Source organism: Typha angustifolia, chromosome 2, assembly GCF_048772165.1.
Source record: "Typha angustifolia cultivar Huaian chromosome 2, ASM4877216v1, whole genome shotgun sequence".
Lineage (NCBI taxonomy): Eukaryota > Viridiplantae > Streptophyta > Magnoliopsida > Poales > Typhaceae > Typha > Typha angustifolia.
Window position 1 is genome coordinate 629432 of NC_133240.1, and position 18139 is coordinate 647570.

An 18139-nucleotide genomic window follows, 5' to 3' on the forward strand; every position below is an offset into this window, starting at 1 on the left:
TCTATAAATAATATATAACATATTATTAGTAACAATATTAAAATTTATTATTTAAATAAGCAAACAAAAAATCGTAAATCATTCAAAAAAAAATATGTGGATAAACAAATATCCGTATCCGAATCTGAAAAATATATCCGACTCGTATCCGAATTTTTTTTTTCAAAAATTCTATCCGTATCTGAATCGGATAGAAATATTTTCTCCGAATCCATACGAGTCGGGTCGGATAGCGGGTCGAATCAGAGTTAATCCGACCGTTTTCACCCCTAGATGCATATCTACAATAAATAAGACTACTTAATTTAAATTTAGATACCAAATTCAAAAGCATTTGAGTCATTGTTTTTTACTTTTTATTTATATTTTATCTTAATTTTATGTCATGTTAAAAATAATTATTATATAATTATACTAGATTACAAGTAAATATTAGAATGTCTTATTCTAGTTATTAATCTCAAAACAAAGTGGCCTTGGAGCAACTCCAACCGGGCTCTAAATTCTAAATTTGGAGCCCGGTTGAGCTCTAATGGGTCTCTAAAACTAGCTCCAAATTTGGAGCTAATAATAGTGGGGCTCCAAATTTGAAGCCCCACTATGAAAATGGAGCTCGGCTCTATTTGTCATTTCAACTTTTTGACATACCAAGATTGCCCAATAATTATTATATTGAATAATTTTATTTTCATTTGTATCATTTATTAAATAATTTAGTTAGTTAAACTAAGTATATAATTAGTTTTACTAATTGGTTTTTGACAAAAATAATACCATTGGAAAGGTCTCGTCAAGACCTTTAAAATGAGTCTAATATTAAATTATTTTGAGTTAATTTAAATTTTTTATTTTTTATTATTTATTAAAATGAGTCTAATAAATTATGTGTCCTAAAATATAATTACTCAAAATTATTCCAAATATAAATATTAAATATTAAAATATATTAGATATGAAATACATCAAATATGAAATACATTAAAAATGAAACCGGAATCGGTACTGGTGACTATGGAACTGGAATCGGTGGCTATGGAGATGACTTACTAGAATGTTAAACATCTATTATTTTTATTATGTTTGGTTAATTTTTGATTATTTTATGTAATGTAATTTTGATATTTTTAGTTAATGACATGTAATGCTTATTTCGATGTTTATTTCGTGTAATATAATTTCGCTGAGTTTAATTAAAAAATTAGTAATTTAAAATTACTTTTGAAACTATTAAATATTAGTCTTATTTTAAAAATCTCGATGAGAGTTTTCTAACCATATATTTTTTTACTAAAAAATAATAATGCTAAGATGACCAATTAAATAATTTAAAATAGCTAATATAATAATATATATTATATTATTATTTTAATATATATGGAGCCTGGTGCGTTGGAGTGCACCGGGCTCTTGCTCCATTTTTGGCTCCATATTTAGAGCCACGATTCGAGAGTGCAAGGTATCAAATATAAAATTTCCAAATATTTTTCAGCTTGCAGTTTTCAAACCACTTCTTGTCTTTGGATAAATTGACTAAAAATAGTCAAGCTTATCATCATTGAGTAGATGAAATATAGTGAGTAATCTGTACATGTTACAGTCATGGTAATGCTCAATGAAATATCTATTCTTCTCAATTTTTTGGGGTAATAATTCTTAAATGAATTTAGCACTAAATCTTGTAGAAATTATTTTGGGTACTTTTCATTATTTATAACTTTTTTTTTCTTATGAGAAAGAGAACTAAGAACTTCATTACGTCATAATTAAACTAGTGCCGCTAGAATTCGAACTCAAGAATACTCATGCAACATAAGCCTCTTCGACTATCTGAGCACAATCCAATTTAGCGGCTTATACCGTCCTCTCCTCTGACCGGTGGCTTCTAATCAAATCTCTTATAGAATGAGAGCTACCCTGAATGTTTCACAACCGTAAAAGATGTAACTAATCCAATCAGTTCAAGAAATTTCACTATTAAATCTCGCTAATGAAAACTACAACACTTCTTATCCTTGAAATTATCTCATAATAATGCTTTCTGATCTTTTTATTCAGTGTTAAAACACAAGATAACTATTTGTGTAGTGTTCCTAAAAATAATTCAAGAATGACACAAAGAAAGAAGAAGGCACAATAGATAAAAATCAAAGTACTACGTTCTTCGCTATTGTAGCATCAAACCAAATAGTTCTAGCAATGCAGCAGATCTCAAGTAAACCTTATCATGAGCTCAATCTCTGCCAATCTTCGCCAGAAGGTTATTAGCGAAATTATCAGAATAGACGAACAGAGCCTCTATATTAATGGATCTTCTCTTAGATCACTTATGAAACTAGAACATCTTATAACCCTGCTTTGTAAGTTGAAACTGGAAGAAAGAAAATGAAACTATCCTCATTCAAAATTTATGATGTTTAGAAAATAAAAAACAAAACAACAATGTAACTAGCTAATGCTAACACATTTTAAAGCTTTGTAATTTTCGCCATGCAGTTGTCAATGGGACGAGGATGAGGCAAGTATCTAACTGGACACTTTGGATTTACTCTTGTAATCCTGCACACACAGAAGAAAAGAAAAGATTTTTAGGTAAGTATATCCTGCACAAAAGTTATGTTTTAATTTCATAACTAAGTCAGTATATCTTATTGGAAACTTTTGACTTGCGATAATATTTACTCACTGCAACTACCATTTTTAAGGGAAAAAAAATTTTGCAGTGAAAATGGGCGTAAGACTAGATCTTTTGAAGGAATTTTGGCACAACCATGCACCAAGTTTTCAGCACAATAACTATGTTTAGTTTCTATATTAGCAAGTGATAAAGATATTATAAGAACCTTAGACTTTTAAGATAACAACCTTTATCAGAGAAGAACTAAATTCACTAAAATAGTTGCCGATTATTCATTTGGATCTTTATCAAGGTGGCAGGAAAAAAGCCTGAAATATGCTTATGTAGGTAGTTTAATTGATCATTGGCACAACTAGTTTTAGTACTCCCTAAGATCTAGATTTAAAATGAAAAAGGCAAAGAAAACACAGTCTAACTTGTGCAAAGATGGAAATGTTTCAGTAGAAAGTGTCTACTAGTACAGAAAACTGACCGATATCCAAGGAGAAAATGGTGGAGGAAGACGGAGATCTCTAGTTTCGCTAGCTCATTTCCGGGGCACAACCTGCTTCCCAATCCAAATGGAAGGAAAGTTCCTGCTTTTGGTAGGGGACCCTGGACAAGTTAAAACACATTTGTAGATTTACCGATATAAATCAGATCTTCTAAAATAGTCCAAAAATATGCAAAATTCATACATAAAATATTTTACAACAAGTTCAACTTACATCCCATCTAGATGGATTGAACTTCTTTGGATCAGGGTGAACTTCTGGATCCATATGGACACTTCTGTACCAAAGCTGAACTCGCCAATCTTTCGGTATGATATAACCTGTAAATAAACATCTATTACCTATCACAATGTTATATCATCTGTGACTAAGTCTCCATGTTTGTTGCTTTCCTATGCCGTAATAGAAAACTAATGGTTTATGAAATGAAACTAACCATTGAAGTAAACATCATCAGTAGCCTTGCGGAATGACACGAATGAGATGTTCACTACACGTAGTGTCTCATCAATAACCTTAAAGAAATAATTAAAATGATGCACTTAGAGTTTAATATATGCAACCTCAAAAAATTATAGTCAGTAAACTTTAATGTAACATAGTTTAGTAAATTAGTAACATAATCATTTAGACAGACCTTTGACAAATAGTCCATCTTCCTGACCTCCTTGAGAGTTAATCCCTTTTGCATAGGTGGTGTACTTTTCCTGATCTCCTCTTGCTCTGCCTAAAAGAATTTAGCAAATTATAGTTGAGATGATTTCAGAACAGAAAACCTTAAACTATCAAAAGATTAAAATATGATGGCTTATTTGATTTGTTGAAAGACCTTGGCTTTTTGGAGAACTTCTGGGTGTTCTTGTAGGAGCACAGTGGCCCACATGGTAATATGACCAGAAGATTCATGGCCAGCATTAAGGTACATGATCAATACATCGATGATCTCCTCATCAGTTAATCTTCTACCATTTTCATCTTCAACCTCCATTAAACCATCCATCACGTCTTTATCTGTTCGATGTGAATCTCTCCTTCTTGTTGCCCTTCTTTCATCAAGAACTGTTTGGAGTACTGCCACTAACTTTTTCCGGGCCTGTTGTAGAAGAATATACTGATGAATATAAGACAAGGAGAACATATCTAGCTAAAAATGTACTGCTTGATTTGTTTCAACTGTACACTGACGCCGTAAGAAAAAGGATCTCAATGCCAGTGGCATGGCATTTGCTGATGGTTGGTCAGCATGGAATGTGATGATACATGGTAAGCAAGAAAAGCAAAGAAACAAAGGCAGAATACTAGATAAACAAATGCAGAAGTTTAACAATCTGACAAGTATCAAAACATAGATTATACCTTAAGTGCCCTATGGTAAGCAAAACCAGGGAGGTTAATGGCCATTGCCCTCATTCCATAGTTCAGATCAGTGTACACTTTCTCCAAGGGCTCAATTATACTATCGCCCTCCTTGCTCAGAAATATTTTCATAATGATCCTAAACGTAAACCTCCGCAACTCTGTGAGGAATTCGATTTCTCCCATCATGGCCCATCTCTCTAGAGTAGATACAACGGTTTCTTCAATGAACTGGAGATAAGTAGTGAGTGCTTCATAACCATTGATTGGAGTTGCTGTAAGTTTCCTGAGCCACTTGTGTTCATCCTGAGTTATGCCAATGAATGATTTCCTCCCAATGAGATTGCAAGTAGCTTTAGGCCAACCAGTCACAAAATGCTTGTCATCCATCAATACTTGCTTGCAGGCTTCTGGTGTAGTAAGAATGATGGTTGGGCTGCCAAACATGAAGGCCTTGTATATCCCAATTCGGTTATATCTGCATTCAGACATTAAGACATATGCTTGGAAATCTAACACATCAAGAGAGATTAAAAAATCAAAAAAGTAGTAATGTGCTAAAATTTAACTGTACTGCATTGATGCTAGTCATACTTGAATTAAAGTTTCAGTTCATAAATTTTAATAGGTTTCGGCAGTTACTCTTATGTCTAGAAGTTTCAACAAACATCATTCATCATACCTAGGATGTCAGATCATGATGCATATCTAAGAATAAATTTGGGATCTAGAGCTTGATGCGAAGGATTCAAATAATTATATTACTCTGTTTGTCATGTGTAATCTCCAATAATGTAATCCTAGAAACAGCCATTACTTAAATCCACTGAGGTACATGAACAGAAGCCCACTTGAGGCACTATCTAGACCCCACCACAATGGCTTATTGTTCTCATTCGACCTCCTTCAATCTTCTACTCCAGAGTCTAGACTAAAATCCCAAGAGGATCATCCTCTGAACAATTGAGTCCAAAAGAAGCAGACAAAGGTCAAAAAACAAGAAGAGAGGACACCACTGTCCCACAATTGAATGATGACCCATCTCCACTCCCACCATAGCTAATGACAAAGCTTCATCACTACACATTGTACTACTCCATCTGCATGATCCAAACAATGCTCTGATGCATGATGGAGATGGTCAAAGTTACATAGCTTATAACAATTACTCAAATTGTCTTCTTGTGCATCAATTATTTTATTTATTCCTTGTAGAATATACTGGACTTGTTATTTTGTCATGTCAATGAGACTGCATTGATTCTATCCGTTGTCCCCACATAGATGAAATCCAAAAGATTCATAAGTTCCAATGTTAGGATGGCCCCCACAAGCTGCAAAGCCCACAAACAAACAACTCTTGCATAGTACTGGAGTTGCTTATATCCACACCAAAATGGATAATGAATTCTGATATATGCTAACTAGTTCAATATTTATTCTCTAGAGGATTAGATAACCCAAAAGGGTACGATAGAATAGAATGTGGCCGCAATCCGGCGTAGATTATTCAGAGCAAAAGAATAGGGATGATGATTATATTATCACCCGTTCTTATAATAAAGACTTTCTCATCGGCTATTTCTTCTGACGCTCTGACCACCTAAGTTGTTTACCATCTTCCGCCCAAGATAGATGGGAAGGATAAGGAGGAATAAGCACGAGTTTTAAAGGCACGGTAAATTGCAGAGAGAGGGAGAGGGAGAGGGAGGCTGACCGTTTGATGAAGGAGTTGATGAAGTGATCAGGATCGTTGGATTTGAAGGCCCGGAGGAAAGCCCACATGTTACCAATGACGGGCCAACCCATATCTCCCGGCGGAAGCCGCCGCCGCCGCCGGTCCCCGAGGCCCCACTCGTGCACCCACTCCTGCACCCACTTGGAAACCCACGCCAGCCCCGCCACCAGAACCACCACCCCCGCCGCCCACCACGGTTCCATCTCTCTCTCTCTCTCTTTCTCTTTCTCTCTCTCTCTGTCTAATAGTGAGAGATGAAAAGGGAATGATGGTTGCCATATATATATAGAGAGCAAGAGAGAAAGAGAGAGAAAGAGAGAGAAAGAGAGAGAAAGAGAGAGTGCAGGCCGTTTCGTGAGTTAGTTGGTGGGATTTTGTCGGGTCATGATATGGTGTGATGCTTTTCATGTGCCTGCCCCTAGTCACATGCTCTCTCTCTCTCTCTCTCTCTCTCTCTCTCTCTCTCTATATATATATATATATTATTTTCTAGCTCATTAGTTTTGAGAATTTTAGAAAATTATTGAGATAATTATAATTAGTATCTCCTAAACTACCTCTAATGAACTTTTTTTTTTAACACAAACTTCTCACCACCCTGAGAAGCTAAAAAGACCAAAATACCCTCCTCGGAAGGTAAGAGTATTCCGATAAATTGAAATTTCTCTCTTCTTTTGTTCAAAATATAAGAGTAAATATGAGGCAATTGCGTAAAATATATATATATATATATAACATATAGTTTGACATAATTGCAAAATATATCATTATCTTTTTTTATTCTTTTTTATGTGGTGATTAAATTAGTAGAGATGGAGAGAACTTTTGAATCAAGAGTACTTAATTTGTGGAATTAAATCTCCAACACTTCATGACTACCTTCTGTCTAAATTATATACACTACATTATAAAAAGGATGTGCATCTAATGCAAATGTCTCCTTGTAGTGCTAATGTTCTAGGACAAATCCACATCATGTTATGGGTAAAATTTTTTCTATTGGTGGATTTGATTGGTTCACACATAGGATAGGAAGTGTGAGTTGGAGGTGTTCTCTTTGGTGAGGGTGAGGTGTCAAACCTTTTGGCCTTTGGCTCATTGGTGAGGTTTCATCACCATCTATGTTCCCTCAAGGGAATGCACAAGGGATGGGGGAGAGATACAATATGGGCTCACACAAGATGGTCCCTCCTCATGGGAATATAGGGTTTCACTTTGGTCCAATCAAGCTTGCCCTTAATTGAACAAGCATTTGATGCCTAGGCTCCTATTATTTGTTCAAAAGATACATTGACCTAACCCATAGGACACTTGGTAGTTTGTGAAGGACCACATCACTACCTTCATTGCTAATGTTTTTGTTAGAAATATAAAATATCAAATAAATATCGTTATCTAGCTATTTAAGCGTTAAGAGTAATTGATGAATTCATACGTTACCAGAGTAGATAATTGAGTTTCAATCCACTCATTTAAATCTAGATTCACTTCTTGACGTTATCGAAAACTGCCTTAATTAAATGACTCTCTTATTTTTAACATCACTGTTTGCTACACTAGCTGAGTTACTAATTACTAGCCCATAGCAAACTTGCTGCTCTAACCTTTGTGACACCAAATGTACTCAATCTTAGGACTAGATTTTCACTGTGATATGTGTTTGTCCTAACTTAATATCTTAAATTTTTAGAGTAATTGATGAGTTAACAGTTTTATAATTGACCGACACTATGACCTTTCGGCCAGAAGAATAAAAGTCTACCATTTAATCCTTGTACTGTCTAAAAAATTAACACTCCACACCTTTTAGCAATGTTGAAGGCCATCATGTTTCAAAAGTTCAACTTTTTAGGGAATATGGAAGATGATACTGAGTCATAAATCAGAGGGATGAAAATGTCTTTAAACAATGCCCTATGATTTACAAACTTTCGGCTTAAACAATGAGACATGCAGCATCTCAGCCCATGATGGTTTCTTTCTCTACATCTCCCTTGATAATGACATGGCTGCAATATGATAGGCATCAAGATGGTAGTGCCACATCTAGGCCTTTTGATTGGAACATAGTGATTGGTGGTTGTTGGATAGAGAATATATAGATGAGTAGAGAAAAGGAATGAAAATATAGTCAATCCCTTGTGATTGACTATATTGGTTGTTTGTGATTGGTTGTTTCTTGTTGATGTTGCTTTTAATGAGCATTAAATTAAATATGGGTCACTTCTAATATTTCATTATGATGTGCAATTGTATTGGTTATGTAACAATCTGATGAAGAATTTTACTGTTGATGTTACTTGATTCCTAGCAATTTTATATCTAAGAAATAAAGTTCTAATTGCAAATTTGCAACCCAGTTAAATAAATGTGTTAATATCTAAAATATTTATACATAATTAAAAAAACAAACATAATTAATAAGCAACTATTTGGAACTATAGTTCTATCTAGATACCTCTTAGGATGGAATAAATAACAGTGTCTTGTAATCCTTATATTTATATTCATGTTAATGATTTCAGCCTCTATATTTGTATTACTAGGAACAAGGATAATAGAAAGTCCAAACTAACCTTGAATTACTTTATTCTTGATGACTTCATTCACCTTTCTTTTTCCCCATCTGCTGAGCTTAAGAAAATTATCTAATAGACAAAGATCAGAAGCCAGACTTGACTGATAATATCCAAGTCAATTGTTTTAATCTTTTGTATCTCTTTGTTTACAATCCTAATGTGTTAGAAAGTCTTATCTAATGCATTATTTAAGAGGTAGGCTGCAGGCTGTTCCTAATTAAGATGTTTGATCTCTTCATCCTGTTATAGTAGTTGACCAGCTCCCTCTGCAAGATAAATTCAATAGAGTCAACATATCTTAAGGCAACTCAACTTGATAGAAGAAACACAAAAGACTAAGTCTTTGATAAGAGTTTAATAATAGATAATGCAGTTATGAGATGTTATTCAATTAAGACAAACATAAGATATGAAAGTGCAAAGGCATGTATTTAATATTACTCAAGAGTTTAATAAAGAGCAGAGGACATAAAAGTTCTTAATGAGACTCAGAGCAATTTGGAATTTTGTTAAATAACCAGTTGACCCAAGTTTTATAGATCAACTTGATTACTCAACAGTTCTAAGGCCATTAGGACAACCAGATTAACATATATTTCATAGCAGGATGATTCACTAGGTGATCTGGTACTTGTTCATAGAATGAAGTACTTGCTCTTGTTCTGTCTCATAATCTTAATTAACAAAAGGAAGAAGAAAAAAGAACCAATTTTCAGAGGATAAATACTCTAGCAAAGGAAAAGAAAACAAATGGATTTTGTGCAGATTGAAGGCTTAAGAAGGCATTCCTTGCCAATTGCTAGTTTTAACAGGTAATTCATCTTAAACAACAAGACTCTCTTCCAGATAGACACAATCAAATTGACTTATGATGCATGGGCAAACATGTTTAATTGCATAGAGTTATCACTAGAGGCAGTACACCAGAATGTTAAATTTAGAAATGTTCTGTGAAAATATAGCTGGAAATTCATAGAAATATACTTATTGCGAGCTGTAGAAGTACTGAGTAATTATGCTGAAACATTGAAATGCTACCAGAGGTATGCAATGTATAATGACATGCTATCAACATGTCAACAAGAGCAGTATGGTATCTTGGAAAAATAGAAGAAGTCATATGCTAAGATCTGAATTCGGAATCATGATCAGCATGTACCCAAGATACACGAAGCTTTAATATTTAATTCTCAAATTCTAAAATATATACAAAATAATTATAAACCAAGAACTCTTAACTAATAATAAAAACTTTCCAAAGGCAGCCAATGCCAACCAAAATAGCACTAAAACTTAGTTTTACTTTGCTTCGTATTAATAACTAAAAGTTACTTTACTCTACCTTGTATATTGCAAATATATATGTATGTACTATTTGTCATAAGTTATCATTTCTCCGTGTAATTGTATTCTTTGTGTTATATTACTTTTTGTGTCATCTTATCCTTCATAAATTTTTATTCTTCATGCCAAAATTAAAATATACTGATCATAATTATCTATCAGAATGTGAATAGTTTCAGGCTAAATTGGAAAACTTCCTGTGACGACTAAGCCTACCTTGAAGTCCAAGAAGTAGAAACTTTCCAAGTAATGCATTGTAAATTTGCACATGAAAGAAATCAGTTTTAAACACGATTAGGAGTTACATAAGATACATACAAGTTTGTATCGCATACAGAACATACATATAACATGACAAATCCCCCGCACCCAAAAAAAAACAATATTTCCCAGCTAAGCACCAAGATTTTCCTGTGACGACGGCGAGGGTTGGGTGTCAGGCGATTGAGTGTAGGAGATGGAAATCAACTGAGACCTAAATTCTTCTGCTGCACCAAAGTCATCTATGTCAACATCATCAGCAAAAACAGGCATATCAGGCGACAGTTTCGAAGTAGAGACTGTATCTGGAATGCACTCTGAGATTGCTATAAGTGATTCACGAGCAAGTTCTTGAATAACCTCTGATTCAGAAGCAGTGGTAGCCATGAAAAAAATGTTGTGCTCTGCCTGCAAATTAGAGGTGTTAGACAATGATTTATACCTGTAATATTACAACTAAAATGTATGAACCATAATAAGTGAACGCTGTGAAGAGCACTTTGTCTCTCTCCACCTTGGGATAATCCTGAAGAAGGGAGATGTGTTAAAACTTTTCTCCGAGTTTTAATATAAAACTTATAGTCCAAGTGTCCAACTCATGTGTATTTATTACAAAAGCAACATTGATTCTATCAGATTAATTGAAATTTCATACAACAGGAGCACAAAATTCAAACCCGGTTGTTTCACTTCTAGTTCGCCAGTTTCAAGTGTACATGTAGAGAAGAAATCGGAAGTCTATCAACTAACATAAAGACAAGTATACCAAAGTAAAAACATATACAATAGTTCAGGAGAACAAGTCAGACCATTTTGAATTAACTCCACATAATCTAAGCTCAATGGATGCGCTATATCAAGGCCTCACCAGGAAATTTTTTATTACATATTAAATGAAAAAGTAATAGTCGTGTTAACTGAATTATCATGGTGTTAGATAGAACTTCAAATGAGTAAGAAGATTAGAGACCTAATATAACTCAATTATGTCAAAGAATTTTCGTATCTCTGTAATTTTGTTACGCAAATGCCAGGATTCTCTTATATAATCAATGAATATATCCTATTTAGATTTAAAATTTACCATAGCTAAACAATTCTTCAACAATTAGACTAATAAAACTGCGAAAATGTTACAAACTGTTATGCTAATAGGATAATTATCATCTATAAGAAAGTTTTGAATACAACAATTATTGTTTTTCTAGTTTCTACTGGAAATCTGGAACCATATCGTTTTGTCTCAGCTCACTTTTGTTTTTCATGTTTGAGGTGAATATCTGAACCAAAGCTAGCACAACATTTTCTTCTTGATTTTGTTATGTTGTGAAACAATATCCAAGAAGAATAAAGAGAAAATTTGATATGAGAAAAATCACTTTAATCGAAATGAATTACACCGGATAACAAGACAACTGAGACCATATATAATATTCATGTAACTGATCATAATCATTATTTTGAGGCCAAAAGCCCCTTCTGAACCAAACAGTTGCTTGATGTACCTGTTTCCTCAACTCTTTCTTTTATCTTGTGAAATACAGATCAAACAATCTTAACAATGTGCCTCAGAGAAGATTTGTTAAATAGAATTTCACAAGTAAATTTACATCAGATTATGTTTGATGTCAATCTAATACATCCTTTTGTTGAGGTTGCTACAGTTACTAAGAGCACAATAGAGATAATTCAGTGATGGAAAAGATCGCATTAGAAGATGATGAAACAAATTCTCCAAACAACTAAGATTTATGAATGCACACACCACCTGAATTCTGAAACTATGAATCATTACTCATTAAATATCTAACTGAATTAAACTCCCAATCATGCAAACAACATGCCTGCAAACTTTGCTCACTTGGAAGAACAACTAGGAACTCCTCTACAGGCCAAAAGAAAAAAAGAGGAAACAAACAGCATTGTCTGCACTAGCTCGATTTTACAGCCTTCCACATAATACAAGTCTTACCTTATCGGCTCGTAGAATGGAGGAACCGTATTGTGAGATAACCAATGGACTCAAAAACTTATGCTGTTAGGTGCCGGACCACAATGTATAGCATACCTTTAACACATAGTATCGACCTATTGGTAATTCAAGTTGTAAAACACCAAAATATGTCCATATACATTTTCTTTCTAAAAGAAATGATTGCAGAAACACTTACAATTCCTCCTTACGAAAGTAAATGAGATTTAAAATAATTTGCCACGCCTTTCACTATAAAGGGAAAAGAAAGCAAATGAAGATGCTGAGCTAAGTTACAAAATCGTATAATTCACATAAAAGTCTTGTATCGCTTAAGACAGGAAGCCCTATAAAACAACATGTTTAGGAAATCTCATACTACAATTTGCTCCAAAGTAGGAAACAAGTTCCTAATTCCATTATGCAGAACATCCTGCATACATCCAAACAAGTGATCCATCATCTAGATAGTCAACCCTCTACAACCTAAATCCAATCAAGCTTAATTATCACAGTAATTCGCAGAGTTCTTTCTCAAACACAAGCAGCATGAAATTTAGCCACCCAAACATGCAAAACCATAATCTCTCGAGACCAATCAACCCTATAACATCCATATTCTTCCTGACGATTACCCAACCAATCAACAAAGGATTAAAACACAAAGAATCGATCCCATCCAAGAAGACTCACAAGACGAACAGAAGCAAAGTAGTAAGAAGTCAACAAAAAGATCGGATGCTGCTACAAGAGAAAGAGATCGACGATACCTGTTTGATCTCCAGCTTCCTCTCTCTCGATGAGGAAGTGTAGATAGCATGCGTTCGCGTTCGTAATTGTAGAAGTTTCCTGGCGACGACTTCTCTCTCTCGTCCTCGATGTGGAAGTGGTCGGTAGCTTGCCTTCGCCCGTTCTTTGTTCTAGAAGTTTCTACCCGGAGATTTGTCTTTACCTATATATATATATATATATATATTCCAAAAACGTCCTACTAAGTACTTTCGGTGATTTTATAAAATTCAATGGTCGAATTGCATTGAAATTTCTTTTAAAAAAAAAGAGTATAGGGGGTAAAACGTAATAAAAGCATAAAGCTAAGGTGCCAAATGAAAAAAATCCTTTTGAGAGCCAGACAAGTTGATTCCCAGAAGCCGGCAGCGAATTATGAAATCGGCAACGATTAGTAGGTCATAAATAGCTTAATTGGGTTAAGGTAATAAACATGAACATAACCCTATTTAATATTCAAATTATTGTGTTAGATGGATTGATCCATTTATGAGCTGAACTCTAGATAAAACTCAACCCTATCTAATATTTAAACTATTGTGTCGGATTATTTGATAATGTAATAATTATTCTTATTTTCATAAATAAAATAAGAGTGTAATGATTATTTTATTTTTCATCAAATTATCATTAATGTTCTTTAATTTGATATAATATAAATTAACGGGATATAATTATAATTTTGATGCATAATATTTATATTATAGAATGAGTTATTAGGAATCAATTTTAAAAAAGAAAAATTGCTCTATGATTCTTTGATATAGAAACTTTTAAGTCTCCTTTAGACAAGAACAACTAGTACGCAGTACTGATGAGGTCCAAAGCAATCTCAGAGAGATTGATTAAATCGTCGTTCTCCTTCGACATCGGCGACGGAATGCCGAACTCCGGGAAACCCAGTTCGCAGATCATGGGCCCGTCGATGATCGAGCCAAGAGTCTGCGTAGCTTCGTCGTACCGGTACGACAGGATGAGTCTCTCGGATTCAGCTAGAACGTCTCTTGCATTCGAGTATATACGTAGACACATCTGTAGGCATTCTTCCAGACTAGGATCTGAAGCCATGTTCATCCACTGATGGATTTTAGAGAGAGTGCTTGTGGCGTTGGTGATCGCTAAGCTTGTCGCAATGAGAGCTAAATCGTTCATGTCTAACGATGAGCTTCTCGGATCGACCTGGAGAGATGACACGCAGAATTCCACGCTTACTTGCGGATCGGAGGAGGCAAGAGCCATGCAAGTCTGCAGAAGAGAAGCATCAGTGAGAGGTAGAATGTAACAAGAGAGGAGGTTTACAACGAGGAAGAAGACGATACTAGAAGAAGAAGAAGAAGAAGAAGAAGGAGGAGGAGGAGGAGGAGGAGGCTTCATTATATTTTGTTAGGTGTGATCTTAAGTGTGATCCTTTTTGTAGTGGTTTTGGAGGTGGGGGTTAGTTTGTGTGTTGCTGTGGCATGAACAAGGTGTGATCTTAATATGACATAAGTGTTAATTCTAAAACTAGGTTTGGTTATGAGCAAATGCATCCATCTTTCAGTGTCTTATAGGTAGGTGATCACTAAAACAATTGATATTTGTAACATCACACATAAGATGCATGTTTTGCTCAATATAACATGATTTAGAACTCTGTGGACCAAGCAACTGTCACTCAACACACTCTATCATCATCACAGGGATCCTCCATCCCTCAAACTTAATTAATATCTAAATAGTTTTTTTTTTCTTAAGCGTTTCTTCCGTATCATAGAGTTAATTTTTTTATCAATCAGTTTGATAAAGATCTAACGATTAAGATCTTCAATGGTATAATAGGGATGAAAGATATTACTGGTTCAGTAGGTAATTATTATTATTATATATATATATAAATATATAATCTTGATAATTATATTATCTTAATATTTTATCAAGTGAAAGAATATATATTATTAACTAAGAGATTAAAATAAGGGTATTGATGTCTTTTATAATTAACTTGATGAAAATTTAATTACATTTTATCTCTTTGATTATTTTTTATTATTTGCGTATATCTCTCATTAGTTTAAGATTGATTTAAATTAAATTTTAATAGATAGAGATAGAGAATTATATTTAAATTAAAATTTATCTCCAAATAATCAAATTTAAATTATTTTAAATGACATCCCCTATAATTAAGGTATAATTATATTTAGGAAAGAAATCTTAACAGAAGAAAAAAACGTATAGAGCGTCTTTTCCGTACCGTAAAGTTAATTATTTATTAATCAGTTTAATAAAGATCTAACGGTTAATATCTTCAAAGATAAATTGAAAAATTGGAAAGTTAAGCACAGGTAATTAAATCTTCTTGACTAATATACTATTTTTCTTACGTAATGTGGTTTTGGAACCGGTACTGAAAAACAATATGAAAATCGGCTATTATAGCCTGTTGGATTAAGATTATAATTTTTAAAGGGGCATGAAAGTATTTACCATTTTATATACATTAGCGGCTACTTCAATATTGGCCAGTAAACTGTTGAACATATCAACATTTTATATCAAGATTACAGATATTTAAAGATAAATTCTTTCACAGAGAAATAAATTTCCAGAGGCTGGCCTAGTTTGGCTTTTAAAAAAAAAAACTCTATATTTTAGAGATGAGAGTTACAAAATAGTTACCTAACAATTAAGCTTAATTGGAATGCATTCAAAGAGAAATATCCATGGTATATTGAGTAAGATATTAACACTAGATCTTAAACATTAAACCCTTCAAATGTTATAGCGTGCACATATCATCATGACGTACGTAGTACGTAAAACTTTTTATTGGTCACAACTCACAAACGAACTCTCTCTTCCATCTATTCGATCATTTTAAGCAATGTGACAGAATGCTTTGAGGAGAGGAAGGAATCCTGGGGTGAAGGGTGGGTTGGCGAAGGCAGTGCGCATGCACTGCTCGTCGGTGGCGAAGCTCTTTATAACGGCGGCGCAGCACGCGGAAGACACGTTGACACGGTTGGCGGAGGCGGAGTCGAAGAGGGACGGGACGCAGCCCTTGGCGTCCTCCATCACGTCTATGCAGTTGTGCTCGCCGCCGTCGTCGTTGCCGCCGGGTGGGGCCGGGATTCCTTCGACTGGCGTGATGGGGACTCCGTCTATAATTAGATCCTCTGCTCGTGTGATCGCCAACGCCGAGAGGCCGAGGAGGAGGAGGAGGAGGAGGAGAAGGGCAAGGGTAAGGAATGATGAACTAGCCATTATAGCTATATATATATATACATACAAGTGGAGGTGGTGGTAGTACTAGTAGAAGTAGAAGTTAGTAGATTTGGATGTGGGTTAGAGGAGAAGAATGAATACTGGGAGTATTTATAAGGGGGGAGAGAGAGAGAGATGTTATAGTGGAGATTTAATGTTCTTTTCTGTAACTTTAATTTTGGATTTAATTTCTGGACGTTTTCAAATGGGTTTGTAAATTAACTGCTACATGCTCTTGTGGTTATGCTGGTTTTATTTTCGCATAGTGGGAGAGAGAAGTTACTGTTACTTGAGGCATCTTAATATAATTATTTTAATTTTTTATATTAGTATGAGAGAGTTTATGTAGGTATAAGTTATTTTAATATTTAGTTGTATACAAATATAACTTATAGTAATTATATCTGATGTGATATAAAGTTAAAATTATAGTTTGATAAATTATTAAAATATTGTTTATAGTGGATGGATAAAAGAGAAAAGAAAGATACTTAAATGTCTTTTGAAAGTGATGCGAACCGGGTTAGATCAGATCACATCAAAGGGAGATTAGGCTCAATGGATTGAGTCTAATTATCTTATTTGGTTATTTGGTTTAATTAGAGTCTTAGTAGGTTAAGATTTTATTTAATTACGCAGTTTTGGAAAAATATTTGTAGAATATTTAACACGTATCCAAATAATATCAAACCAATTGGTTAAGGTTGCCAACCTCGAGATCTACAACTTTGATATTCATGACTTATCCATATTAGGAATCTTTCTGCGACGAAACTAAGGGTTAATCCGAGAAGATAAGAAAAATTAGTTTTGTTGGTTTGATTTTAACTTAATTGTTGATTTGTTAGGATTTGTTTGGAGTTATTTAACTTAGTGAGGAGTCCCTAAGGTGAGTCTCTATATATATGTGGAGGAAACCTAATTAAGATTATCTGGATTGGAATTGGCTTTAGCCTCATCTCATTCTTTCTTGATTCTAGCCATTAGCGCTCTCTCCCACCTCTCTTCTGTTACCGCCCAAGTATTTGGTCGGTTTCTTCTAGCCTCTAACCTCCCTCTTCCACAACAATTTCTCCCCCGTCACACTACAAACTAACCATAGCATCTATATAGCCATTGAAAAGCTATCAAGCTAGGATCCAAGTTTTAGAACCGTTGCGGATCAGATTAGGCCGGTTCATAACAAAAAGTAAAATAATAAGCTAAATAATTCAATAAGAACTATTAATTTCTCTCTCCTAATCGAACGATTGAGACACTTTTCTAAATTGTAAGGGTAAATTAGTCATATTTTATTTTTCTCTTAGCTATCCATTTTTTTTATAAAAAATAAAAAAATAATAATAAATTGATAGAAGTTGATAGTCCTATTATTAGGAAACAGAATAAGTAATAAGAAAATACTTAAATTTCAATTTTTTTATTAATTAATTTAGTAAGATATGTAAAATGTCTTATATACCCTTTAATTTATCAAAGGATGAAAATTATTTTCAATAACTAATTAGTTAGTATGGAATCATTGCTCAAATAATAATTGATAATTATAAAAATATTAGATGGGAGTAGAGAGAAGACAAATGAGGCTAAATGTGTACAGAAACTGCCATTATATTAGGGGTTTATTTTGCATGCTTGTATATCATTCTAAATTTCATTCCTACTTTCAAAATCTATTTTTGTTTGCATAGATACCTATCTTAATTATATATAAAAGTCCAAACCAAT

The 18139-nt window shown here is 33.9% G+C and overlaps 2 protein-coding genes and 1 long non-coding RNA gene across 3 annotated transcripts; all 3 read right to left on the bottom strand.

The window, feature by feature from the left end:
* Window positions 1–2140: 2140 nt before the first annotated feature.
* On the bottom strand, window positions 2141–6465 carry LOC140772259 (ent-kaurenoic acid oxidase-like). The gene is made up of 8 exons (XM_073114242.1): window positions 6203–6465; window positions 4486–4963; window positions 3959–4222; window positions 3767–3856; window positions 3566–3644; window positions 3343–3449; window positions 3108–3229; window positions 2141–2556 (listed from the first exon to the last, which is right to left on the bottom strand). The coding sequence occupies exons 1-8, from the start codon at window positions 6424–6426 to the stop codon at window positions 2466–2468; spliced, it is 1455 nt and encodes a 484-aa protein (XP_072970343.1). The 5' UTR covers window positions 6427–6465; the 3' UTR covers window positions 2141–2465.
* Window positions 6466–10378: 3913 nt separating this feature from the next.
* On the bottom strand, window positions 10379–13312 carry LOC140771221 (uncharacterized). Its single transcript, XR_012106126.1, has 2 exons — window positions 13150–13312; window positions 10379–10815 (listed from the first exon to the last, which is right to left on the bottom strand). It is a non-coding gene; the product is annotated as an uncharacterized lncRNA (long non-coding RNA).
* A 620-nt stretch (window positions 13313–13932) lies between these two features.
* LOC140772714 (uncharacterized) lies at window positions 13933–16525 on the bottom strand. The gene is made up of 2 exons (XM_073114917.1): window positions 16046–16525; window positions 13933–14506 (listed from the first exon to the last, which is right to left on the bottom strand). The coding sequence occupies exons 1-2, from the start codon at window positions 16409–16411 to the stop codon at window positions 13967–13969; spliced, it is 906 nt and encodes a 301-aa protein (XP_072971018.1). The 5' UTR covers window positions 16412–16525; the 3' UTR covers window positions 13933–13966.
* Window positions 16526–18139: the final 1614 nt, after the last annotated feature.